Raw genomic sequence first — 26,340 nt, 5'->3', positions numbered from 1 at the left:
TTCTGGAGTTGGAGGGGCCTCTGGCTCCTGAACCAGTGCTCTCTCTGGGTTGGGCATCAACACTTGGGTAACACTACTGAAATGCAAGTGGGCTGCTTGGCTTCCAAGGGAGATTCTGATGGAATGTGAGTATCATCATGGGTGTCAGGCAGTGGAGGCAAAGCCAGCCACGGGACCAGAAGCTGGCCTGGGTGTATATAGTACTCAGGGCCTCATAAAGTTTCTTCTTCAACCAGAAGACCTGGCAAACTTAAAACTTGGCACAACAGAATTCCAACCATGCTTAGTAATAGCCATCCTTTCCACAGAACTTACAAAATTGTCACAGAAGTAGACATTGTCTTTTTTTGTTTGTTTTTGGCCAGGCCTGGGTACTGTCCTTAATTAAGCCTCTTTGTGCTCAAGGGTAGCACTCTACCACTCCTGGCTTTTTCTGCATAGTTTATTGGAGATAAGAGTCTCACAGATTTTCCTGCCCAAGCTGGCTGTGAACCAAGATCCTCAGATCTTAGCTTCCTGAGTAGCTAGGACTTCAGGCATGAGCCACTGGCACCCAGCTATGATGTCCATTTTTTGGATGAGGATAAGGACTTAGTGTGTTTCAAGGACTCAAAGTCACTCGGCAAGTAGTTGATGCATCCCAGTTAACTCAATGTCTCCGTCTGCACATTCCCAGGGCTTTAACACAGTGTGGATTTAAGTTCAGTCTTGGAGACTTGCTCTAGGCCAAGTGACTAGTGACTCAATTACTGCTCCTGGATAAAACAAAAAGGTATGGAAAGGGAACTTACCTGCTTTTTAGTTACTTCCAAATTTTAACTCTGAGTTTGGTCCTGTGTGTGTGTTGTGTGTGGGCACACAAGTATGAATGTGCATTTGTTGGGGCCTAAACCCCCTTAGCTTTTGCACTTAAAGCTGGAGCTCTCCTACTTGAGCCACATACCACTACAAGCTTTTTCTTGGTTAATTGGAGATAAGAGTCTCATGGACTATCCTGCTTCAAATAATATCTTCAGATTTAAGCCTTCTTATTAGCTAGGATTACAGGTATAAGCCATGGTGCCCAGCTTGCCTTGAATTGTTTTTCTTGTCAGTTGTGGGGCGTGAACTCAGGGACAGAGCACTGTCCCTGACTTTTTATTTTTGCTCAAGGCTGGCACTCTACCACCTTATACCACAGTGCCACTTCTTGTTTCCTGGTGGATAATTGGAGTTAAGAGTCTCATGGACTTTCCTGCCTGGGCTGGCTTTAAACTACAATTCTCAGGTCTCAGCCTCCTGAGTAGCTAGGATTACTGACATCAACCTCCTGCACCTATGTTTGCCTTGAGTTCTATGTTATTTATCAGAAAGGCCAGAGCGGAAGCCTCTAAAGCCCGACCTGATATAGATAGGATATCTTGTGGGAGCTCGCTAGCCAGTAAAGATAGTGTAAAGCATGCAGGCTGTGCAACAGGATGGCTTGGTGACACTGGGCTCCCCGGAGCTTTACTGCCACTTTCTGGGTGTGGAGCCTCGCTTGCCTGTGTGCTTCTGGACGCCATCGCCCAGGACAGTGCCTGGCCTCCGGTGGTCGGCAGTCACGCGAAGGTGGGGTGTAACTGTGCGGCAAGAGGAGCTTTTACGGCAAGAATGGGAACCAGACGGCGCGGCCCGAGGTGTCCGTCGCGCCGGGAACTACGGATGCGAAGGAGGCACTGGGCGTGCCGGCCCCGGTCCAGGTGCAGCGGTGCAGTTGCGGCGGAGACTGAGGCGCGAGGTCCGAGGGCCCGGCTCGCGCCGGTGGGGAGCGCTGGGCGCCGGCGAGGGGCCCGGTGAGGAGGGCTGCGGACGGAGGGCAGAACCCTGGGCGGTGCGCCGCGGGGGCGACGCCTCGGCTGAGCCGGGCGGAGCCCGGGCGGCGGTGGGGGAGGACGGCCCGGGGAGCCGCGTCCGCTAGCTCCGCCCCCTGGCGCGGCCGGCGGGGCCCGCGGCGCCCGAGCCTAGGCCACGAGGCCCGAGCGACATTCGGAGGCCCCCGCAGCGCTGGGCTCCACGGAGTCTGCGCCGCGGACCCCGGGAGACGAGATCTCGCCGTCCTCCCCGTGCCGCCCTCGCCCCCCGGGGCTGGCTGGGCTCGGCTCGGCCTCCCCGGCCGGTGCCCCCCGCGGGCCTCTAACACCTCGGGGGAAAAAGCGCAGCCTCCCGCCCGCTCCCACCAGGGCGGGCCGAGGCCCGGGGGCGGAGCCTCGCGAGACCCAAACAAGCCCACGTGGAGGGGCGGGGCCTCCGCGGTGACGTCGCGGCGCGCTCGTGCGCGGGGGAGGTCGCGCGCCCGCCGTACCCTTGTTGGGGGCCGTAAAGCGCGGAAGGTCGCGGTCCCCGGCGCTCCCGGAACTTTGGGCTCCCCGGTGGCGCCCTGCAGCCCGCGTCCCGTCGCCCTGCTTCCGGCCCGCGGCGCTCCCCGGCGGCCGTTGTTCGGTGCCTCGCTTCGGCCGGGCGGTGCGGAGCGCGGAGCCCGCGGCCCATGAGGTGAGGAGAGCGCCGAGGGGCTTCGCTGGCCTCCGCGCCCGCGCGGCCTTGGCTCCGCGGGACTCGCGGCGTGGCTCCCGCCCTTCCCGCCCCGGTCCCGGGTGACAGGGGTCCACGCCTCTCCGGCTCTCGTTCGGCTCCGCCCGGTCCCCTGAGGAGGTGCGGCCGGGCGCCGGCCCGCGGTCCGGCGGAGCTGGCGGGGCCTGGGTCCGGGTGTGGGCGCGTGGGCCCTTCCGGGCGTCCGCGGCTCGGTCCCGCGGCCGGGGCGGCTGCGCCGCCTCGTTTCCCCCACCCCCCGCCCGCGGCGGCGCTCGCAGCCGCCCTCGGTTGCTGCAGGTGGCGTTGTTTTCCCGTCGTGAAAGGCGGGCGTACCTGTGCCGCGCGCTCTGCAGGGGACGCGGAGCCGGGCACGAGGCTGCGTGGCGGAGCCCAGGCCGGGCGGTGGGCCCTCCCCGCACCGCGAGCCTTCGGAGGTCGTCGTGTGTGGCCCGTGCAGTCAGCAGTTCCCAAGCCCACGTCGCGCGTGCACGTTAGCGCGGGGCGGGAGGCCAAGGGCCGTCCCGCCTTTCCCTGGCAGGTTTTGTTGCGGTGCCTTCAACTGTCTTGGTTTCCTTGTGTCCGTGTTGAAAAATCGGGCACCCTGGGCCAGCCTAGCGGGACAGGAATCCAGAGGTGGACCCCGAAATCTATTGCTTCCAAACAGGTGTTCCCGGGGTGTGTGTGGGGGTGGGGGTGCACTCTGCCTCTCTGGGGACTAGTCTTCCTTGAGCTCACCCCTGGCTAATGCTGTAGCCAGAAGGAAAGCTTGGCTGGTTACAGCTGTCCCCTGCTGGGGTTCGTATAAGATCCGAGTATGGGTGAGAGGCTGTGGCTCACACCTGTAAGCTTAGCTACTTAGGAGGCTGAGATCAGGAGAGTCGAGGTTTGAGGACAGCCTGGGCAGCAAATGCCTCAAGCTTTCGTTTACTTGTTATGCATCTTAATGCAATATATGTGGTATATATGTATCAAGTAACTGTACCCATAAATATGTACTATCACATGTAAAAATAACAGCACTGTAAATAAATGTATTCCGAAAAAATACAAGAGCTGTTAAAAAAGAATAACTATATCTGGAAACTTTCTAGTAAACAATGCAGGTACAGTGTTTTTGAACCTATCAAACTTTTTTTTTGGCCAGTCCTAGGCTGTGAACTCAGGGCCTGAGCACTGTCCCTGGCTTCTTTTTTTGCTCAAGGCTAGCACTCTGCCACTTGAGCCACAGCGCCACTTCTGGCCATTTTCTGTATATGTGGTGCTGAGGAATCGAACCCAGGGCCTCATGTATACGAGGCAAGCACTCTTGCCACTAGGCCATATTCCCAGCCCTCAAACTTTTAACTAAAACAAAATCTAATTAAAATTTTCAGAGGCTCAGATAACAGGGAAAAAAACCCACAAAACAAGATTTCATATATTGGACCCGAGCTCCAGCCTCAGCAAGTGAGCCAAAGGAGTGCTAGGCCTGACTTCAAACCCCAGTACCTACCACCGAAAACCAGCCAAACAAAAAAGGTCTGAGCACAGCCAGCCTGGGTCTTAAGGTTGCTGAGTAGAAGGTATTCTTTTAAGTGCAGAACATGTCTCAGTGATTTTTTTTTTTCCCCACAGTGATTTTCGGGAACTTTGTAACAAGTTGGTTTAACCTTCTAAACCAGGTGATGTTTATTGCTAGCTGACATCTTCCAGTGTGTTCCTTGGTAGAGTTGTTATCAGGCTTTTCTCTGGTTTTGCTACCAATCCTGTTGCTGGAGTGGACTTGGTGCCTTCCTGTCTTTTGTTTACTTTAAACCTCTTTTGGGGCTGGGAATATGGCCTAGTGGCAAGAGTGCTTGCCTCATATACATGAAGCCCTGGGTTCAATTCCGCAGCACCACATATATAGAAAACGGCCAGAAGTGGCGCTGTGGCTCAAGTGGCAGAGTGCTAGCCTTGAGCAAAAAGAAGCCAGGGACAATGCTCAGGCCCTGATTTCAAGGCCCAGGACTGGCAAAAAAAAACCCCAAAACCCAAAACAAACCTCTCTTTCTTCCTTTGAAGTAATCATGATGAGCAGGTCAACAGTCCTTGCTTGGCCTTGTTTCTCTGAGATGTTAATATGGTTTATTCCATCTTGATACTTTTTTTTTATGTTTTCAACTTTTGCAGTTCCCTTCTTCCTGCTAGGGAATGAGCCTTAAGGTTCTGTCCTCCCAGGACTTTCCTTACTTAGTTTGGTTTTCTTTGAGAAGGTAGCACAGTGTAGGGATAAATGGCAGACTGGTGCTAAACTGGCTGGGCTCACCACTGGCTCTCTCACCAGCATTATAGGACCATAGTGAGTCACTTCAGTGAGTCAACTCAGGTTTTTGGTTTTTGGTCAGTCGTGGGTCTTGAACTCTGGGCCTAGGGGCTGGTCTCTGAGCTCTTCAGCTCAAGTCTAGGGCTCTACCACTTTGAACCACCGGGCTACTCCTGGTTTCTGGTATCATTGGAGATAAGAGTCTCACAGACTTTCCTGACTGGGCTGGTGTTGAACTGTGATTCTCAGATCTCAGCCTACTGAGTAGCTAGGATTATAGGCTTGAGCCACCGACACCCAGCTTGAACCTCAGTTTTTAAAATTATAGACTAGAAATGATGACGTTACCTACTTCATGATTTTGGATGCATTGAGTACTTAGGGAGTGTCTTGGATTTTGCAAGTACATATTTGACTTCAATTTTTTTCTTTTGGGTCAGGTTGGGTTTGAACCCAGGGCCTTGGGCACTTACTAGTTTTAACATCCTACAGCTGTGCCCCCATCCCCTTTTTTAGTGCTGGTTCGGAGGCTTGAACTCAGGTTCTGAGTTCTGTCCCTGAGCTTCTTTTGTTCAAGGCTAGCACACTACCACTTGAGCCCACAGTTCCACTTTGAGCTTTTTGATGGCTAATTGGAGATGACTTTCTTTCATGTCAACTTCAAACCAGATATCAGCCTCCTGAGTAGCTAGAATTGCAGGCTTTAGCCACCAGCACTCAGCTTAGCTGAGCATTTGGTGGCGGGGTGGGGGGGCGGGGGGGGAGGGTTGGTTCTAATCAAATCTGGTGCTATCACTTGAGCCACATTTTTTTTTGCTAGTTATTGGAGATCAGAATGTTCACAGGCTTTTCTGCTCAGGTTGCTTTGAACTGTGATCTTCAGATCTCAGCCTCCTGAATAATTCGGATTATAGGTATGAGCCACCAGTACTGCCTGGACTTCATTATTTTTGAGATAGGGATTCTCTTTGACTGACTAGATCCACACCTGGAAAACGATTCACCTGTATTAGGCTTTTCGTGGTAGTTGTGATGGCAGGCATGTCGTCATGCTCAGGTTCTTTGTGTTGGGATGGAGTCTTTTTTCCTTGATCTGGACTTGAAACATGATGCTCCTCCCAAGTCCATCCCTCTCACAGAGGTGGGAGCCCCTGTAGTTGAGTAAGGATCTGTGAACCAGCATCCTTAGATTTCAGCCTCTCAAGTACCTAGGATTGCAGGCATGTAATCCACAACTAGCACCTAACTTGCATTTAGAATTTTTTTTAGGAGCAGAGCTTGGTATTCATGCCTTTAAAGCATCTGGAAAACTGAGGCAGGTAGATTGTGAGCTTTGAGCCTTGCCTAGCTATATGGTACAGTCTTGTTGCAACAAAAATTAAAAAAAAAATTCTTTCAGGCATTTTGATAACCTTGAAATTAAAGGCCTGGTCTTTAGATCTGCAGTTCATTAATATTTTCCCCAGATCTTTTGTTCTCTGTCCTGTTATCAGCATTTGTTTACTAGGTGCCTATAGTGAGAGTGCCTGGAAACCATGAACAAATAATTGTTGGTCTGTGGTTCCACGGAGTTCCATTTAACTAAGGAGTAATAGCAACTACTTTCTGAATGCTTCTTAAGTACCAGTTGCCCATTCTCCCTGCAGTGGTTGTATGGTTTAGTTTTTCCACAACTGTGAAGTAGGTAACCTATATAGAATAGATACTTGTAGCCCATAAAACAGATGAGGAGCTGGAGGGACAGAGGGGGGTAAGAAGAAGGAGAGACAGAGAGAAAGAAAGAGAAAGAGAGAGGGGGAGAGACAGAGATCCCTCTCAGTTATCTTTCACACCCAGATCTGCCTCTGAGCCTGGTTTTTCCACTGGGTTGCTCTCTGCTTGGTATACAAATACTTTAGCAGTGTGGGAAGTTTTTGTTGGGCAAGTGCAGGGTGTTACAGGACATAGAAGAGGTGCTTAATCAAGGACTGGTCCATCTGATGTTAGATACTTTGTGACTTGAGGCATTTATCTTTGTTTGAGGAAGGTATGGCAGAAACAGTGCCAGATAGAGGAACAGGGTGCACAGGACCTGGGCATGAAGGAAGTTAAGCTTGACATATTATTAGAAGTTTAGTTGGGCTTGATCATAGTATGAGAAGACAGAGCAGTAAGGCCAGAGATGAAAAAAAGTGGATTGCTGGCTGGGAATGTGTTTTAGTGGTAGAGTGCTTGCCTAGTGTGCATGAAACCCTGGGTTTGATTCCTCAGTACTACATACACAGCGAAGGCTAGAAGTGGTGTTGTGGTTCAAGTGAAAGAGTGCTAGCCTTGAGCACAGCGAGACTCAGGGTCAGCGCCCAGGCCTGAGTTCAAGCCCTAGGACTGGCAAAACAAAACCAGAGGGGCTGGGAATATGGCCTAATGGCAAGAGTGCTTGCCTCGTATACCTGAAGTCCTGGGTTCGATTCCCCAACACCACATATATAGAAAAAGCCAGAAGTGGAGCTGTGGCTCAAGTGGCAGAGTGCTAGCCTTGAGAAAAAAAAAAAAAAGCCAGGGACGTGCTCAGGCCCTGAGTTCAAGCCCCAGGACTGGGGGTGAGGTCCGTGTCTCATGGACTTTCCTGCCTGGAGTGGCTTTGAACTACAGTCCTCAGATCTCAGCCTCATGGCTCGGATTACAAGTGTGAGCCACCAGTGCCTGACTCTCAGAGCTTTTTTTGCTCCAGGCTAGCCCTCTACCACTTGAGCCACAGCTCTATTTCTGGATTTAATTTTTTTTTTCCTGCCCATGCTGGCTTTAAACTGTGATCCTCAACACTCAGCCTCCTGAATAGCTGGTATAGGCATGAGCCATTACTGCCTAGCATAATTTATGAAGTCTTTTTCTCATTAGTTCTGCTGAGTTAAGGGGAATGAAATATGTTTGTTTTTCTGTCTAGTTTGAATTCTTGAAATGAAATATGTTTTTCTTTGACTTGTTAAGATTTCCTTAGCTGAATGAGAGCACATCTTCTGGTTGGTGACAGACGTGATGCTTTTCTGGTTGCTGTCTATCGTTCGAAGACAAAGAACCAGCCCAGGATGGCACAATTGGCCCTCAGCAAGGAGCAACATGACAGCTGCCAAGGAACAGTCTGTTACCCTGCCTGCCCAGGCCCAGGTGGTCATCTGTGGGGGTGGAATCATGGGTACATCTGTGGCCTATCACCTCTCCAAGATGGGATGGAAGGATATTATCCTTTTGGAGCAGGGCAGGTAAGGCTTAAACTAGACTAGATGGGTAGTTATTGGCTTAAATACAGTCCACATTATTTCATAAACACAAAACCTTGTCAAAGTCTAAAATGTTACCAAAAAACCAAAACTGTCAGGTCAAAAAAACTCCAAAAAATGTGAGGCATCAGTGGCTCATACCTGTAATCTTAGCTTCTTAAGAGGCTGAGATCTGATTGTAGTTTAAAACCAGCCTATACAGGAATGTTTGTGACACTCTTCTCTCCAGTTAGCTGCCAGAAAGCCAGAAGTGGAGTTGTGGATCAAATGGTAGAGTGCTCAGGACAGCACCTAGGCCCAGAGTTCAAAAGCCAGGACTAGCCAAAACAAAAAACAATCCCAGGTGTTCACCAAAATCAAGGAAAGTCTGAGAGATTGTCACAGCAAAGAGGAAAATGAGAAAACAGTTAATACTGATGTATGAATATTGGTTAAGTGCAACATTTTTAGTGAAGATGTTAGTAACAAGCGAAGGAGTCAAAGGTGCATTGGAACTCTGTCTTCACAGTTTTTCTGGAAATCTAAAACAAAGTTAAAAAAACAACAACAGATGAGCAGAAAGTAGCCACCTTCATTCAGCTCACAGCTTTAGGAGTTAGGTCTACCACAAATGAGAGTGAGAAAAGATGTTCTGTGAACACAGACATGCATCCTTCTAAGAATGATCTGCCCTCTAAAGACCAGAAGACAGAAGTGCTGTTAGTCATTATAAAACAAAGTGCAGGCGATTTTACCTTGATTATCATGTTACTGAGCAATATTTAGATTAGCTGTTGGTAGGACATTATTACAGAAAAGAGGGAATGAGGAAGACCTATGCCATTTTCATTAGTACAGTAAAGCCACTGGCACCTGGCAAGATGGAGTTTCTTGAAATTTTTTTTTTCTTTTAGTTTTTCTTTTTTTTGCCAGTCCTGGGGTTGGACTCGGTGCCTGAGCACTGTCCCTGGCTTCTTTTGCTCAAGGCTAGCACTCTACCTTGTGAGCCACAGCGCCACTTCTGGCTTTTTCTGTTTATGTGGTGCTGAGGAATCAAACTCAGGGCTTCATGCATGCTAGGCAAGCACTGTACTGCTAAGCCACATTCCCAGCCCAGTTTCTTGTACTTTTTGCCTAACTGGCCTTTAGCTGTGATCCCCCTCTAGTCCCTATCTCCACTTCCCAAGTAGCTAAGATTATAGGCTCAGCTGTTTCCCTCTTTTGATACTAAAAGCAATACTGGAACCATAGTATTTTATATCTATCCTGTAGGTTGGCTGCAGGTTCTACTAGGTTCTGTGCTGGAATTGTGAGCACTGCCAGACACTTGACTATCGAGCAGAAGATGGCAGACTATTCAAACAAACTCTACCATCAGTTAGAGCAAGAAACAGGGATCCAAACAGGTAAGCAGGTAATCTGCCCTTTACTGGTTTACCTGTCCCCACACTCTTAGTGCTTATTTTTTTTTTCCTTAGTGCTTATTGTATCTAGTTCTATACCAGGTTTTTCTGGAGATCTTGCAATTAAGATTTCAGTTTTAGCTGAGCACTGGCAGCTCACACTTCTAACCCTACCTACTCAGGAGGCTGTGATATGAAGATCACAGTTCAAAGCCAGCTCAGGCAGGAAAGTCTGAGGCTTTGTTTTTTTTTGTCATGGAGTTTGAACTCAGAGCCTGGGAGCTGTCCCTGAGCTTTGAAGTACTCAAGGTTAGCCTGCTACCACTTGGAGCCACAGGTCCACTTCCGTTTTTTTTGGTGGTTAATTGGAGATAGGAGTCTCATAGACTTTTCCTGCTGTGTCTGGCTTTGAACTATGATTCTCAGATCTCAGCCTCCTGAGTAGGTAGGATTAGAGGTGTGAGCCACTGGCACCCAGCTCTGTGAGACTCTTAGTCATTTTTCAGTCATAATATTTTTCACTTAAGATTTTTATATATCCTGGGGCTAGGAATATGGCCTCGTGGTAAAGTGCTCGCCTCGTATACATGAAGCCCTGGGTTTGATTCCTCAGCACCACATATATAGGAAAAAGCCGAAAGTGGAGCTATGGCTGGAGGTAGAGTACTAGCCTTGAGCAAAAAGAAGCCAGGGACAGTGCCCCAGGACTGGCAACAAAAACAAAACAAAACAAAATTTTTATATATCCTAGAATCTTAAAAGAGTGAGCTAAGGGCTGGGAATATGGCCACGTGGTAAAGTGCTTGCCTCGTATACATGAAGCCCTGGGTTCGGTTCCCCAGCACCACATATACAGAAAGGGCCAGAAGTAGCACTGTGGCTCAAGTGGCAGAGTGCTAGCTTTGAGCAAAAAGAAGCCCCGGACAGTACTCAGGCTCTCAGTCCAAGCCCCAGGACTGGAAAAAAAACTAACAAAACAAAAAAAACACCACAAGAGTGAGCCAACAGTCAGGGAATATGGCCTAGTGGCAAAGAGTTCTTGCCTCATTTACATGAAGCCCTGGGTTCAATTCCCCAGCACCACATGTATAGAAAATGACCAGAAATGGTGCTGTGGCTCAAGTGGCAAAAAGAAGCCAGGGACAGTGCTCAGACCCTGAGTCCAAGCCCTAGGACTGGCAAAAAAAAAAATAGCCGAGAATATTTGTGCTTCTGGTATACTTTAAATTTTCACTAGAAGTTCAGAGAAAGCTAATTTACTTAAGGATATTGAGTGGTAGGATTCTTGACAAGGCTAACCTGTAATCTAATGGATCTCATTAGACCATTTAATTTGGCTGCTATTTCTTACAGGTTACATAAGGACAGGCTCAATCTCTCTGGCCCAAACACAGGACCGGCTAATCTCTTTGAAGCGTATCAACTCAAGGCTGAAGTATGTAAGAGGCTAGAAACCCATCCTGACTTACTAACCTGACCTCTGTGCATGTGAATATCATTGTTCCCTTGTGTTCTGTGGCAGTGTTATAGGCATCCCTTCTGAGATCATCTCTCCCAAGAAAGTGGCTGAACTTCACCCCCTCCTCAATGTGCACGACCTGGTGGGGGCCATGCACGTTCCTGAGGATGCAGTGGTTTCCTCTGCTGATGTGGCTCTTGCCCTGGCAAGTGCTGCTTCCCAGAATGGTGAGCTTTGTTTTCCTTAACATGGGTTTGGGAGGAAGAGCTTATCTAAGTAATGGTAGACAACAGCACCAACTGAAGTTTGTGGCAAGTTTCCTCAGTGGAGTATGGGGTATTCAACTGTGTGTGTGTGTGTGTGTGTGTGCGTGCACTGGTCCTTGAACTTGGGGCTTGGGTGCTGTTCCTCAGTTCTTTTGTTCAAGGCTAGGGCCCTACTACTTCAGCCACACTTGTATTTATGGCTTCTAGGTGGCTACTTGGTCTCATGCACTTTTTTGCCTGAACTGTGATCCTCAGATCTCAGCCCTCCTGATAGGTAGCTAGTATTACATGCATGAGCCACTGGTGCCTAGCAGTACCCAAATTTAAAATATAGTATCTTAAGTATTTTTTCCTTGAGGCTATGTTTGTCAAAGTTACAAACAACTACTTTTAGTGCTGATATACTTTAGTCTTAAGGAAATCCCCTCCCCCCACCTGAGAAGCTCCCAAGTTAGAACACACCTTGAGGACTTAATCCTCAAATTGTGTTTAAATAGTTTTAAGTCATGAGCCAGAATCAGAATGAATGACAGGAACGTGTTTGTTTGTTTGTTTTTGCCAGTCCTGGGCTTGAACTCAGGGCCTGAGCACTGTCCTTGGCTTCTTTTTGCTCAAGGCTAGCACTCCACCACTTGAGCCACAGCGCCACTTCTGGCCGTTTTCTGTATATGTGGTGCTGGGGAATCGAACCCAGGGCTTCATGTATACGAGGCAAGCACTCTTGCCACTAGGCCATATCCCCAGCCCCAGGAACGTGTTATTAGTGCCCAGAGTGTTAAGTACTGTGGATAATATGATTCATGATGTGGGCACAGTGAAATTTGAATTCTGTTCCTGCCCCATATTTGACTGCCAGCACTTAGTGATTATGCAGTAAAGTCTGTTTTTAAATTGGCTTGCTATTTTCAGTATTGGACAAGACCCAGTAACAGTCTCAGCATGTGGATTTTAGGGTTGTTTGTAGTATTGGAGTTTGAATTCAGGGCCTTGAACTTGTTGGGCAGGTGCCTACCCATTAAGCATACATCCAGCTCTGTTTTGCATTGGTAGCTTGAGATGAGCTCTCATTTTTTGCCTAGGCCTTCAGCTGGATGACAGTCCCTCCTGTTTTAGACTTTCTACCTTAGCTCAGGTGACAGGTGTGTGCCACTGCACCCAGCTTCTTGTTGAGATGGAGTTTCATGAACTTTTTTTTTGTCTGGATGGCATTTAGCTATGATCTTCTTTGTCTTTTTTGCCAGTCCTGTGTCTTGGACTCAGGGCCTAAGCACTGTCCTTGGCTTCTTTTTGCTCAAGGCTAGCACTCTGCCACTTGAGCCACAGCGCCACTTCTGGCTGTTTTCTACATATGTAGTGCTGGGGAATAAAACCGAGGACTTCATGTATATGAGGCAAGCACTCTTTTCCCAGCCCCTCTTTGTCTTTTATAGCTTTTTTTTTTTTTTTTTTCTCCAGAGCTGAGGATCGAACTCCAGGCCTTACACTCTCCAGGCAGGCCCTGTTCCGCTGAGCTAAAGCCCCAGCCCCCCATCTTCTTTGTCTTATCTCTGGATTAGCTAGGATTATAGGCTCCAGTTACTATATTTAGTGGTGGAGAATCTTCTGCAGAAACCTTAATTCTGGAATATCAGAAGATGTATTCATTCGTTTATAATTTACCTTGGCACAGGTGTTCAGATTTATGACCGGACAACTATTCTTCATGTTATGGTCAAAAAAGGTCAAGTTACTGGTGTGGAGACAGATAAAGGACAGATTGAATGCCAGTATTTTGTCAACTGTGCTGGTCAGGTAGGTTAACAGAAATGCTGGGTTTTATTTGGATTTCAGAGCTGTGTTCTTGTTGTTATTCAGGTTTTTTTAAAAAAAATTGGTGTAGAGGTACAAGATTAATATGTGACTGACTAAAAAGGACAGTAGGTACTATTTACTTTTAGTTTGGACCAGGAAATTCAGGTTTTTGGGTTTTTTTTTGCCAGTCCTAGAACTTGAATTCAGGGCCTGGGCTCTATCCCTGCGCCTCTGTGCTCAAGGCTAGCGCTCTACCACTTGAGTCACAGCACCACTTCCAGCTTTTTCGGAGTTGTTTAGTGGAGATAAAAGTCCTGCCTGGGCTTTCCTGCCTGGGCTGAGTAGTTAGGATTACAGGCATGAGCTACCAATGCCTCGTAGAAATTCAGAATTCTTATGTTCTAAATTAGAAACCTATATTTATGCCTTTGTTGTGCCAAGTTGCAAGACCACCACCAAGAAGACCACCGAGACTCAGACATTCCGAAATGCAATAGCAAGGCAAGACTTTATTCAAGCGGGGCTGCGGGCCTTGTCCTACCCACCGACACAGCGGAGGTTAGGAGGCAGCCTCGAGCTGCGATTATACAGAGCTTATAAAGGCAAAAGACAAAGTTACAGCAATCAGGTGTTTAAGCAAGCAAGATTACGGGTACAAATCTGATTGGCTCAGGGCTCGAGGTATTCTAGGGGTGGTTAGAGTTAAGCATTCCCAGTCATTAGAGTTCTCGACTGGCTGGGCCCTAATAAGCTTGTCCTGGGTTTGCTCACAGGGCTTGCTTATTTTTAGGTTCACGTGGTAAAGTGGGGTTTGCGTGGTAAAGTGGGGCCTGACTTCAAAGTCTGGCACTTCATTTCCCCCCTTCTGATAGGTAACTCGAGAACCAATCGTGGTTCTCCTTACTTAGTCTGATTCTGACTGAGAATCGGTAGGGATAGATTGGTATTGTGCCCGCAATACCATAAAAACTCATAACAAATGCGACAGATAAAAACAGTTTTACACCGAAGCCCCAATTCTGACCCTATTTATATTATAGCCAATTTGATTACATACCAACTTTACCATTTGTTACATACTCACTTTAGGGATTGTCTTTCTCACTTTTAGCATGCCAAAGCCTTTTAATCTAAAGGAAACATTTTTATTTTCTCTATAAAGTCTTTCCTTATATAGTTTTATAATCTGTCTTATAAAATTTAACATATCCCCACTCACACCATCTTTTACTTCCTCACACCATCAGTGACTTACTGGAACATTCTGTGACAATTTACTTTTTTAATCCCTTTTTTTTTCTTTTTTTGCCAGTCCTGGGCCTTGGACTCAGGGCCTGAGCACTGTCCCTGGCTTCTTTTTGCTCAAGGCTAGCACTCTGCCACTTGAGTCACAGCGCCACTTCTGGCCATTTTCTGCATATGTGGTGCTGGGGAATCGAACCCAGGGCTTCAAGTATACGAGGCAAGCGCTCTTGCCACTAGGCCATATCCCCAGCCCCTTTAATCCCTTTCTTATCCAGAGGAAACCCTTTCTCTATCCCTTTCTCCAAGGCTTTCTATACTAACCTTCCTCTTTACATTTCCTGGGGCTTCTTTGCTGCTAGAGTTTTAAACTGTCTACATTTTCCAGTTTATCTCAACTACATCAAGGCAATTTACTGTGACTCCACGCACAGGCTGCTTCTAAGAAGCCAGACCAGAGTCAACTATCATAAGCCAACTATTCTATATCTATATTTTATATTCTATATCTATTCTCTACCTATATTCTCTATCTATATTCTATATCATGAGCCAACTATTCTAGAGTAGATTTCTCCAGTTTCCAGTTCCTTCAAGTGCCTAAGGTTGGCCAGTGGCATCTGCAAGATCCACCCCCAGGAGGGCTCCATGAAGATGCCCCCAGCTAGTTTAAATCTCTGTCCAGTTACCTTGGTACCCGGCACACCTGATGGCAGTTACCTCCCTCTCTTCTGAGGTCACACCCTAATCCATCTGGACACATTTTAATACTCTTGGACATACCTCCACCCCAGGCATTGCCTTGAAGTGACTCTCCAGCCTGTCATACATGCTTTGAATTTAGCAGCAGTCCAGTCTGCTTGAAAATTTCTTACAATAAGTTTTAGCAGATCCAAAACACTTTCCAGCAGAAATCAGCTGCATGTGATAAGAGTCTCATCTGAAGATGTAGATTCTTCCAGATGACTGTTGACTCTCTCCTGATCCTCACTCAAATGCAATGGGCAGGGGCCGTGGTGTCAGGCAGCAGTGGCTCCCAGTGGTTTCAGTAGAATGTCACACCTTCTGGGTTACCTGCAACTTTCTCCATAGACTGGTTAGAGAAGCTTAACCTAAGTTAACCTAAAGCCTAACTTTAGTCAAATTTCCTAGTATTTTCCTGATTCCTTCTTAAGCACACTAGCTTTTGCAGGCTGGCACATTACTGAAATTCAAGACAGCTTCAAGCAATCAATGGCCCTTGGGTCATTTTGCCAGGGCAATAAGTTTAAATCAGATATTTCCAATAAGGCTAGGATTTTTGTTTTTTCTTTAAAGCCAACATAGGCGGCTTGGCCTGTAACCATTTCTCACAAGTGCAGTCTCTGTATACTGCTACCTCTGTTTTCCATGCCTCTTCTTTCCAAAAACAACCCTGGTCCCTTGGTCCTAAAAGGGGAGGCTGATGGGCGAAGATCATCCATCTTCTATAACTTCTTCAGGCTGACTCGGGCGTTGACCTTACCTAGCCAGGAACCTATAACCTTATTTTACCAAGGGGCTGCAGGATCAGATATCCATTAGGAGCTTTACTCCAAACTGGAAATTACATTCAACATTTTAACTTTCAACTATACAAACTTCTTTTTGGGCTACCTCAATGTAGCCTTTTAACATTCTAGTTTGTAAAAGCTTTTTCCTGACTGGCTGGGGAACTGATCTCTGATGACCTAAAAAGTTACCTTTGCAGGCCTTTAACAGATCTCAGTAAGGACACAATCTCAGGTCTACAAGCTTTCTTTCCTAAACAGATGTATCAGCTTAAAATTCTCACTGCCAGTCAGAGCTTTGAGTAAATGCGGGGGGTTGAGATTTTAATCTATCCTCGCATTTGACAAACTTACCCTTACTAACCACTATCACAGATGACTGGCAAGTTCCTGCCCAGTAGACAGACATGGGCATTGGAAAGGCATGCTTATGAACTATTCTTATGAACTAGGACTTCCCGGCTTTGATTAACTTTTGAAAGGCCAAACAGGAGTGACTCTAGAATCTGACACCATTTCTGCCATCCAAGCAGCAGCTTACTGCCTCTGGATGCTCCATCACTTTTGTCCCAGGAGGAGTGACTTTCCACTGGACTTGGACTCAGGGCATGAGCGCTGTCCCCCAGCTCTCCAGCTCAAGACTAGCACCCTACCACTTTGAGCTCCACACAACTCCGTTCCCAGAACTCTGCTGGCTGCTTAGAGACAAGTCTCTCACAGGGACCTTTCTCTGCCCGGGCTGGCTTTGAACCGCAGATTTCAGATCAGTGAGTCTTAGAAGAGGCCACTTTATTCCAATTAGAAGCAACAAGGTGGTCCACACAGAAGTAGTTTTTAAGCATGCTCTCTTACCTGGAACTTATTAAGGGCCAGTATTAGATCTTGACAAATTTGTAGGAATCACCTGTGCTTCTCTGTGGGCCTGCTGGAAACTCTTACAAAAAACCTACAAAGAAGCTGGAATGGCAATTAAACATTTTGGTAGCCATTAATTCTCCTTTTCTCACTTTGCAATAATTATTTAGGACAATTTTACTTCCAAATTTCTTATCTAGAAATGTATTCTTGATTTCCAAAGCCTTTTTAACACTAACACAACACTTTAGTTTTTATCTGCATCAGAAAAACTGAAGCTCACAGGCATTCTGAAACCAGGTGCCGCCCTTTGCCTATGGGCGGCTTGTTTCAAAAGAGCCTCTTTTTTTTTTTTCTTCAGTCCCAGTTAGTGCTTGGCATGAAGACCTTTGAATTTTTCCTTAATACAAGAATTACAATTAGGGGGCTGGGGATATGGCCTAGTGGCAAGAGTGCTTGCCTCCCATACATAAGGCCCTGGGTTCAATTCCCCAGCACCACATATACAGAAAACGGCCAGAAGTGGCGCTGTGGCTCAAGTGGCAGAGTGCTAGCCTTGAGCAAAAAGAAGCCAGGGACAGTGCTCAGGCCCTGAGTCCAAGCCCCAGGACTGGCCAAAAAGAAAAAAAAAAAAAAAAGAATTACAATTAGAAATACTTATCCATTCAGCTTTCCAATATATTAGTGAGAAATATTGGCCCATTTTCTTCCTACATACATAAGTTAATGAGAGTTTACTTCTATCCCCATCAGTTTAATATATATCCTTTTAAATCCAAATTTTTGACACTTAGCTCTGATTTTTTTTTTTACTGCTAATTAAAGAACCCTGAGAAATCATTTTTTTAACTCTAGTTTGTTCTTAAAACAATGCAATAATCTTTTAAAGCATTTGGTAATGCCCCAACTTGATGACCATTTGAATTTAAACTTAAACTTAGTTTTGCATCATACTGCAGTCTTGAACATGTTCACACTCACACATGCACACACACATACATATTCAAAAGATCTTAAAGTGCGCAGAATAAGCATCGGCCATACATTTTAAGGCAAAAACTTTAAACAGATGATTTTAGCATTCTCCAGCCTCATTTTCCAGGGCTTGATAGTTTTAGTAAAACATTTAGTCTTAGTAAAACATTTTAGCACCCCAAATAATTTTCTGCTTAAGAAGGCTGGGTGGGGGTCCCCCAGAGTTGTTCTTGCGGACACTCACACTCTGATTATGAGCTGTCACCTGTACATCTTTCAGTGAGCTAAAGTCAAGTCCAGGGGAGTGGAAGGAACGTTCCCCATCTTCTGTTTGTCAATCAGGCACAGCGCAAGAAAGAAACACACAAAAATAATCACAGGCACAAAGACCAGACAACACTTAAAGACTTAGGGAGCCGCGGCTTACAGGTTTGACTGTGTCTCTCCTGCCCCTGTGAGGGGCAGACCACACAGTTTCACTGTGTCTCTCCTGCCCCTGTGAGGGGCAGACCACACAGTTTCACTGTGTCTCTCCTGCCCCTGTGAGGGGGCAGACCACACAGTCTTGAGGCGCTCTCTCTCCCGTTCCTGTGTAGGAGCGGACCAGACAACCCCGAATATAGAGTGGACTGGACGGGCACCCGTTAGAAGGGCCTCCCAGTCCAGTCCTTCAGGTTCAGGGAGGTAGTGGGAAGCCTGAGCCCCCTGTGGAGGCTCCAGAACTGCTCATACAAGCGCGTCCACTCTGGCTGGTCCTTCACTACCTACAGGTTTAGATTCAGGCGGCCGGCCAAAACAGAAAACAAAACTACAAATCACACAGACACACAGAATGAACAGTGCTGTTTTCTTACCTTCGGAGTCTGGGGTCTTGGGGGGTCTCTGGGGCCATCCCAGACGAGCCCCCAAATGTTGTGCCAAGTCGCAAGACCACCACCAAGAAGACCACCGAGACTCAGACATTCCGAAATGCAATAGCAAGTCAAGACTTTATTCAAGTGGGGCCGCGGCCTGGGCCTTGTCCTACCCACCGACACAGCGGAGGTTAGGAGGCAGCCTCGAGCTGCGATTATACAGAGCTTATAAAGGCAAAAGACAAAGTTACAGCAATCAGGTGTTTAAGCAAGCAAGTTTATGGGTACAAATCTGATTGGCTCAGGGCTCGAGGTATTCTAGGGGTGGTTAGAGTTAAGCATTCCCAGTCATTAGAGTTCTCGACCGGCTGGGCCCTAATAAGCTTGTCCTGGGTTTGCTCACAGGGCCTGCTTATTTTTAGGTTCACGTGGTAAAGTGGGGTTTGTGTGGTAAAGTGGGGCCTGACTTCAAAGTCTGGCACTTCACCTTACATAGAAGCATCTGTGACTTTTTTTCCCCTTCATGCTGGGCAAGTTGATGCCCTCCTAGTCAGAAAGTCAACAGTTAGCATTGACATGAATCCTGGAATCTTTTTCTGGTATTGTATTTCATTCTACAACCTAGCAAGTAAAACATGAGTGCCAGGTGCCAGTGGTTTACATCTTTAATCCTAGCTACTCAGGAGGCTGAGATCTGAGGATTGTGGTTTGAAGCCAGCCCTGGCAGAAAAGTCCCTGTGAGACTTTTATCTCCAATTAACCACTCTGAAAACTGGAAGTGGTGCTGTGGCTCAAAGTGGTAGAGTGCTTGCCTTGAGCAAGAGAGCTCAGGTACGGTTTCTAGGCCCTGAGTTCAAGCCCCACAACCGAAAAACAAACCAAAAACCCTATTTTATTGTTCTTGACTGTGGTTTCAGTTTCCAGACACTAGCTGCTTCTCCTTCTCAGGCAGATTGGTCATTTGCTTTCCATTCTGAGGTCAAGTCCAGGACCGGCAAAAAAAAAAAAAAAAAAAAAAGGCATAGTGTTAGGACTAGAGCATGGCTTAAGTGGTAGATTGCCTGCCTAGCAAGCATTAAACCCTCACATTCAAACTCCAGTATTACCAAAAAATAAATAAGTTAAAAGATCATAAAAAGTGTTCTTCCCATCCAAGTACTTGAACTCAATAAAATCCAAGTACTTGAACCCAATCTTGGCTTGTCACACCCAGTAGCAGGATCACACAAAAGCCATTTAAAATTAATCTCTTCTAAGTCTAGTATTGGTGGCTTATACTAATTACGAGTAATACTAGTTACCCAGGAGGCTGAGGTTTGAGGATCATAGTTTAGAGCCAGCCTGGGCAGAAAATCTGAACCTTACACCAAAAAACCAGAAGTGGAGTTATGGCTCAAATGGATGGGTGCTAGTGCTAGCTTTGAGCAAAAAAGCTCAGGGACAGCACCCAGTCCCTGAATTCAAGCCCCAGGACCAGCATAAACATACAAATAATAAACTCTTCAAGGGGCTGAATTTGCTCATTTGTGTTTCTGTTCCTTTTCCTACCCACAAATTGTCCATTTTTAGTGGGCATACGAGCTAGGTCTGTCCAACGAGGAGCCGGTTAGTATCCCGTTACATGCCTGTGAACACTTCTACCTTCTGACTCGCCCCTTGGAGACCCCGCTACAGAGCAACACACCAAGTGAGGATTTGTACTTCTTTTCAGTTTTATTTCTTTGCTGGTATCCTGTCCTCTAATATCCTGTCTAATATCCTGTATAAGTTGTGCCTGAAAGTTTTTCTGGAGCATATTTCTGGGAGATGGAACCAATTCTAACTTTTTTGATAGCTGTTTAGGAAAATGATGGCCAAAATGTACAAAGAATCTTTTTAACAAGCTATCTTTTGTCCCAGATACAGATCATTGGGAATATTTGAAATGTTAATTTTTGAATTTTTAACTTAAATGAAGGGGCTGGGAATGTGGCTTAATTGGTAAGAGTGCTTGGCTGACATGCATGAAACCCTGGGTTCAATTCCTCAGTACCACATAAACAGAAAAGCCGGAATTGACACGGTGGCTCAAGGGGTAGAGTGCTAGCCTTGAGCAAAAAGATGCTCAGCAATAGTACCCAGGCCCTGAGTTCAAGCCTCAGGACTGGCAACAAACAAAACAAACAAAAAACCTTGCAATCAGTTGTAGAAATGTCATGGATAAACCATAAACTTGAATGGTTTAGCTGTTGAGGTACTGTAAAAGGTATTTCAAAGGTCTTAATACCTGGAATGACTCTGCAGTTCCTCTTACTGTTTTATTATGGCTTGGCACAGTCACTGTCATATAGTTCAGTTTTGAAGCAAAAGCTTCCTGATAAGGATTGGGATAATTAAAGAAACTATCTCTTGGGTTGGGAATATGACCTAGTGGCAAGAGTGCTTGCTTCCTACACATGAGGCTCTCGGTTCGATTCCCCAGCACCACATATATGGAAAACGGCCAGAAGGGGCGCTGTGGCTCAGGTGGCAGAGCGCTAGCCTTGAGTGGGAAGAAGCCAGGGATGGTGCTCAGGCCCTGAGCCCAAGGCCCAGGATTAGCCAAAAAAAAAAAAAAAGAAAGAAACTATCTCTCATGAAAATCGGAATGGAAGCTTTCTCCCCTATGATCTCCAGTGATATTTTAAAATTAACTGATATCTCTGCTAATTGGATGTCATTCCATTAGTAAAGCCATTAATGGAGCTTTTGATTCTTTTTCTACTCAGGAAGCTGGCTTGCTTCTGAACTCGTTTTTCTCTTCTATTTCCTACTCCCTTGTCATTTCTCTTCTTTAGCTATTGTAGATGCTGATGGAAGAATTTATATTCGGAACTGGCAGGGTGGCATCTTGTCTGGGGGTTTTGAGAAGAATCCGAAACCTATTTTCACCGAGGGCAAGAATCAACTGGAAATTCAGAACCTGCAGGAAGACTGGGATCACTTTGGTATGTGAAGTAAATCATTGTAAATAATGCCCTCTGTATGTCTCAGATCTTATGTTTTTCCAAATTTTCAGAATAGTTCCTTATTTAATCTAACAACTCTATGAAGTACAATAACGGTTACAAAGGTCAGTCAGTCTGCAGAATTTTTCTGGTCTAGGGATATAATATTATTGGTTAGCACATTGAGGAGACTACAGTCTTAACAGATAATAGTTTATTATTCACTCTAAACCACTGCTAAAATTTTAGGTTAGAAGTACTTTTTTTTTTTGGTAAGACTTCATTTGAAATTTAGATTTTTAGAAAGCAGAACTGTTTTTGTTAATGTCATTTATTAAAATTTGAAGTAATTTTTTATTTACTGAATAATGTAGTCTCATGGCTCCAAATTTAAAGGATATGAAAGGATAGCTAGAGAATCTTTCTCCCATTCTGATGGACTTGCTGAGACGGGGTGTCCCTGCACAGCCCTTAAGTTGATCTTGAACTCACAGTTCTCCTATCTCAGCCTCGAGTGCTGACTACAGACGAGTTTTATTTATTTATTTATTTGCCAGTTCTGGGCCTTGGACTCAGGGCCTGAGCACTGTCCCTGGCTTCTTTTTGCTCAAGGCTAGCACTCTACCACTTGAGCCACAGTGCCACTTCTGGCCATTTTCTATGTATGTGGTGCTGGGGAATTGAACCCAGGGCCTCATGTATACGAGGCAAGCACTCTTGCCACTAGGCCATATTCCCAGCCCCACAGACGAGTTTTTAAACAAGGATTTCTAATGGGAAATTTCAAAACAGCTAGAGCAGTAGGGGGAATGCCCACTCCTATCACTCAGCTCCGGACTGTTTTCATGTTAGCACTGTCCCACAGGATTGTGGCCAGAAGGTTTTCCATAACACAATGTGAGGATCTGTCTTTTGCACCTATGCCAATTTAGAACACATTGCCTTTCATGGAAATGAAGTGCCATTTCAGAGCTTTTCCGCCCTTGTTGATCCCTTCCAGATTACTGTCTGAGGCCATGTGTATATGTTGTTACTCTGTAGCTCTTGTCCCTAGAATATGGTTTGTTTTTTTCTCTTTTATGCCAAGCATTTTGCAGATGTGTACTGAAAAGGCTATCTACTTGTGATAAATGGCCCAGTTGGCCTTCAGAAAACTTTTTCCTTTCTGAAAGGAAAGGGACTAAAGTATAAAGGCTCGGAAGGTGTTTTTATTTCCCAAAGGTGAGGACTCTGTTTGGGTTTGTTTTGATTGCTCAGAGCCCCTGTTGAGTTCCCTCCTGCGTAGGATGCCAGAATTGGAGACTCTGGAGATCATGAAGTTGGTGAACTGTCCTGAGACCTTCACACCAGACATGAGGTGCATCATGGGCGAGTCTCCTGTGGTACAGGGCTACTTTGTCCTGGCAGGGATGAACTCTGCTGGCCTGTCGTTTGGTGGAGGAGCTGGAAAGTAAGTTTTTCTGTCACAGTCAGCTGTGGATGCGGCAGCTTGCCAGGCTTCTTTCCCTCTCAGATTGTTTGCTGTTAATACCTTTAACAGCATATTGGGATATGTGTATCATTAACTGGGTGTTAATACTAAGATACAAGTGACTTGAGAATTGTCCCTTTCTGAGTAATTTCTTTGAATAATCTAAATAGCAGAAATATCATTGTATAAAACACTTTGAGAATTCCTGGTGTGTGGAGGTAGTTTACAGACCTATGGAGGTACTCTTTTGCACATTTTCAGTTGAATAAATGTTGGTACTTTGAGTAGATATTTGTTTAGAAGTAAGCAGTCAAGTATGATGAGTAACGTTAGGTGGTAAGTTAGCTAATATTTTTAGTTAAAATTAGGAATAAAAATTGATCAGCCCCCGGGGCTGGGAATATGGCCTAATGGTAGAGTGCTTGCCTCCGATACATGAAGCCCTGGATTCAATTCCCCAGCACCACATATATAGAAAATGGCCAGAAGTGGCGCTGTGGCTCAAGTGGCAGAGTGCTAGCCTTGAGCAAAAAAAAAAAAAAAAAGCCAGGGACAGTGCTCAGGCCCTGAGTTCAAGCCCCAGGACTGGCAAGATAAATAAATAAATAAATAAAAAATTGATCAGCCCCCCAAATGGATCAGTCACAAAAGGACACAAATGCTCTATGATTCTGCTTATGTGAATTTCTAAAATAGGCACATGGAACTGGAGGTATATCTCAGTGGTAGAGCACCAGATGTTAAAAAAAAAAAAGATAAAAGGAAACATAGGCGGGTGCTTGATGGCTCACAGCTGTAATCCTAGCTACTCAAGTGGCTGAGATATGAAGATCATAGTTTGAAGCCAGCCTGGGCAGAAAAGTCTGAGACACCAATACACACACACACACACACACACACACACACACACACACACACACAAAAAAAAGTCTGAGACACCAATACACACACACACACTGTTTCAAGTGGTAGAATGCTAGCCTTGAGCAAAAAAGCACAGGGAAATACCCAGGCCCTGAGTTCAAGCCCCAGGACCTGTACTAAGAAAAGCAACACAAAGTAATGGTTGTATGGGTTGAGGGTGGGGTGTGGAAGTTGTTACGGTTGAACAGATACAAATTTCTAGATGATGAGTTCTGGAGCTGGATAATGATGTTGGTTATATAACAGTTCAGTGTACATATTGCTACAGAAGCACACATGTAAAAAGTCATTTTTATTTGTACAGTTGACCCTTGACCAACTTAGAGTTAGGTTGCCACCTCTCCTGTGCTGTTGAACAACTGTCCATTATTTGTGTGTGTGTATGAATGTGTGTAATATGACGTGTATGATAGTACTGGGGCTCCAATTTGGCCTTAGCATTTTTGTTGGGCTCTGGCTATAGCTTTAAGGAGCGGTCCCGAGAGCCTGGCATCTTTTCCCGCCCTGGGGCCGCATGGCTGTTAGCCACTCCTACCCTCTTCCGGGAAGGGTGGCTCTAACCAGCCCCACCTCCCGCCTTGGACCGCATGTGCGCCAAAATGGTGGCGGACGGAACCCGGGGATGTGTTTGATAGTACTGGGACTCCAATTTGGCCTTAGCATTTTCACTGGAGCCACAGCTCTTCTTCTGGCTTTTTGGTGGCTAATGAAGAGTCCATGGACTTTCTTGCCTGGGTTGGCTTTGGTTCTCAAGATTTCAATTTCCTGAGTAGATAGGATTATAGGTCTGAGCCACCAGTACTGGCCATAATTTTTTCTATAATTTTTTATTAAGACTTTATTAAAAGGTTATTCTAATTTGCTGACTTTTTGGGGGGGGTGAGGAGGGGGGGGGCAGTCCTGGGCCTTGGACTCAGGGCCTGAGCACTGTCCCTGGCTTCTTTTTGCTTAAGGCTAGCACTCTGCCACTTGAGCCACAGCACCCCTTCTGGCCGTTTTCTATATATGCTGTGCTGGGGAATCGAGCCCAGGGCTTCATGTGTGAGTCAAGCACTCTTGCCACTAGGCCATATTCCCAGCCCAATTTGCTGATTTTGGGAAGAGGAAATCAAGCTATAAATTTTGATGATAAAAATTAACCTTTTTCTTTTTGCTAGTACCGGACTTTGCTTGTTTAGCTGGTATTCTACCAATTAAGCAACTAAGCCTTCATTACCTCTAGCCTATTTTTCTTTTTGTTGTTGTTTTTCTGAGGATGGAGTCTTGTGGATTCTTCTGCTTGGCCTGGCCTGGCCTGTTCTGTTTTGTTTTTCTGGAGATGGATAGAGTCTGTGGACTTTTCTGCTTGGTCTGGCTTTATATCAAAATCCTCTTGATCTCAGTCTCCTGAGTAGCTAGGATTATAGGCATAAGTCACTGTCATTTCGTAAAAAATTAAGTTCTTAATATGTTAAATTCTTAAAAGTATTTTTGGTGCTGAGGACTGAACTCAGGGTCTTGTACTTGCACGGCAAGAACTCTCACACTGAACTAGATCTCCAACCCCCACAAAACAATTTAGAAGCCTTTAAAGGTGTATTGATGGGGCTGGGAATATGGCCTAGTGGCAAGAATACTTGCCTCATATACATGAAGCCCTGGGTTCGATTCCTCAGCACCGCATATATAGAAAAGGCTGGAGGTTGCGCTGTGGCTCAAGTGCCACAGAGTGCTAGCGTTGAGCAAAAAGAAGCCAGGGACAGTGCTCAGGCCCAGAGTCCAAGGCCCAGGACTGGCAAAAAAAAAAAAAATGTATATTGAGCTGAGCACTGGTGGCTCATGCATGTAATCCTAGCTACTGAATGGGCATAGGTAAGAGGCTCATGGTTAGGAGCTAGCCTGGGCAGAAAAGTCTGCAAGACTCTTATCTCCAGTTAACCAACAGAAACTGGACTAGAGTTGTGGCTCAACTGGTACAGCACCAGCTATGAACAACAACAAAACCCCCTACTGTCATGAGCAAAAAGAGCATCTTCTTGGGTTTTTTGTTTTTATTTTCTGGTATGGGGATTGAACTGGGCCCTTGATCATTATGCAGGAGTCACACTGCCATGACCTGTTTTTGAGGTAGGATCTTGCTTTATACCCAGGTGTCCTGAGCTGTGATCCTTCTGCTTGTGCTTCCCCTGCAGCTGGAATAACACTGCAGCACTATGCCTAGCCATTGGTTAAAATGGAGTTCCTGAACTGGCCTGGCCTTGAACCATGATCCTCTGAGCTCTACCTTCTGAGTTGCTAGGATTGCAATCTGTAAACTCATGTTTTCTTTTCCTTTGTGTTCTTCATTGCCTTTCTAAACTGTCTTTGGTAAGGAGAGTCCTTACAGAATTGTGGTCTGTAATCCTATAGCATTATTTCTTACCAGTCTGCCTTGTTACTTGCTCCCTGGCCATCAGCATCCTCTTATCTCTACTCCTTGACCAGGATGGTGAAATACATGACTGTTTCCCTGAAGGCCTTCACAGGTAGTAAGGTTGGGACTCTTTGCCTGCCTTT

General features: G+C 46.0%; 1 protein-coding gene and 1 long non-coding RNA gene across 4 annotated transcripts in view; one reads left to right on the top strand and one right to left on the bottom strand.

The window, feature by feature from the left end:
* The first annotated feature begins 2,308 nt into the window (after nt 1–2,308).
* Pdpr (pyruvate dehydrogenase phosphatase regulatory subunit) overlaps nt 2,309–26,340 on the top strand; it is a 39,731-nt gene continuing 15,699 nt past the window's right edge. Inside the window, exons 1-9 of one of the 3 annotated variants that reach the window (XM_048355132.1) lie at nt 2,309–2,511; nt 7,812–8,073; nt 9,343–9,476; nt 10,827–10,908; nt 10,996–11,159; nt 12,868–12,989; nt 20,014–20,131; nt 21,261–21,410; nt 22,668–22,860. In XM_048355132.1, coding sequence (XP_048211089.1) covers nt 7,850–8,073; nt 9,343–9,476; nt 10,827–10,908; nt 10,996–11,159; nt 12,868–12,989; nt 20,014–20,131; nt 21,261–21,410; nt 22,668–22,860 — 1,187 coding nt within the window. In that variant the 5' untranslated portion in view covers nt 2,309–2,511; nt 7,812–7,849. Of the gene's footprint in view, nt 2,512–7,787; nt 8,074–9,342; nt 9,477–10,826; nt 10,909–10,995; nt 11,160–12,867; nt 12,990–20,013; nt 20,132–21,260; nt 21,411–22,667; nt 22,861–26,340 lie in introns of all 3 variants that reach the window. The other 2 variants (XM_048355131.1, XM_048355130.1) reach the window with 2 other exon arrangements.
* LOC125358191 lies at nt 3,536–4,970 on the bottom strand. Its single transcript, XR_007212279.1, has 3 exons — nt 4,574–4,970; nt 3,889–4,345; nt 3,536–3,678 (listed from the first exon to the last, which is right to left on the bottom strand). It is a non-coding gene; the product is annotated as an uncharacterized LOC125358191 (long non-coding RNA).

The sequence above is a fragment of the Perognathus longimembris genome, chromosome 10 (genome assembly GCF_023159225.1).
Source record: "Perognathus longimembris pacificus isolate PPM17 chromosome 10, ASM2315922v1, whole genome shotgun sequence".
Taxonomy (NCBI): Eukaryota; Metazoa; Chordata; class Mammalia; order Rodentia; family Heteromyidae; genus Perognathus; species Perognathus longimembris.
The sequence above is the reverse complement of the archived record's forward strand: the minus strand, read 5'-3'. Positions and strand labels throughout refer to the sequence as shown.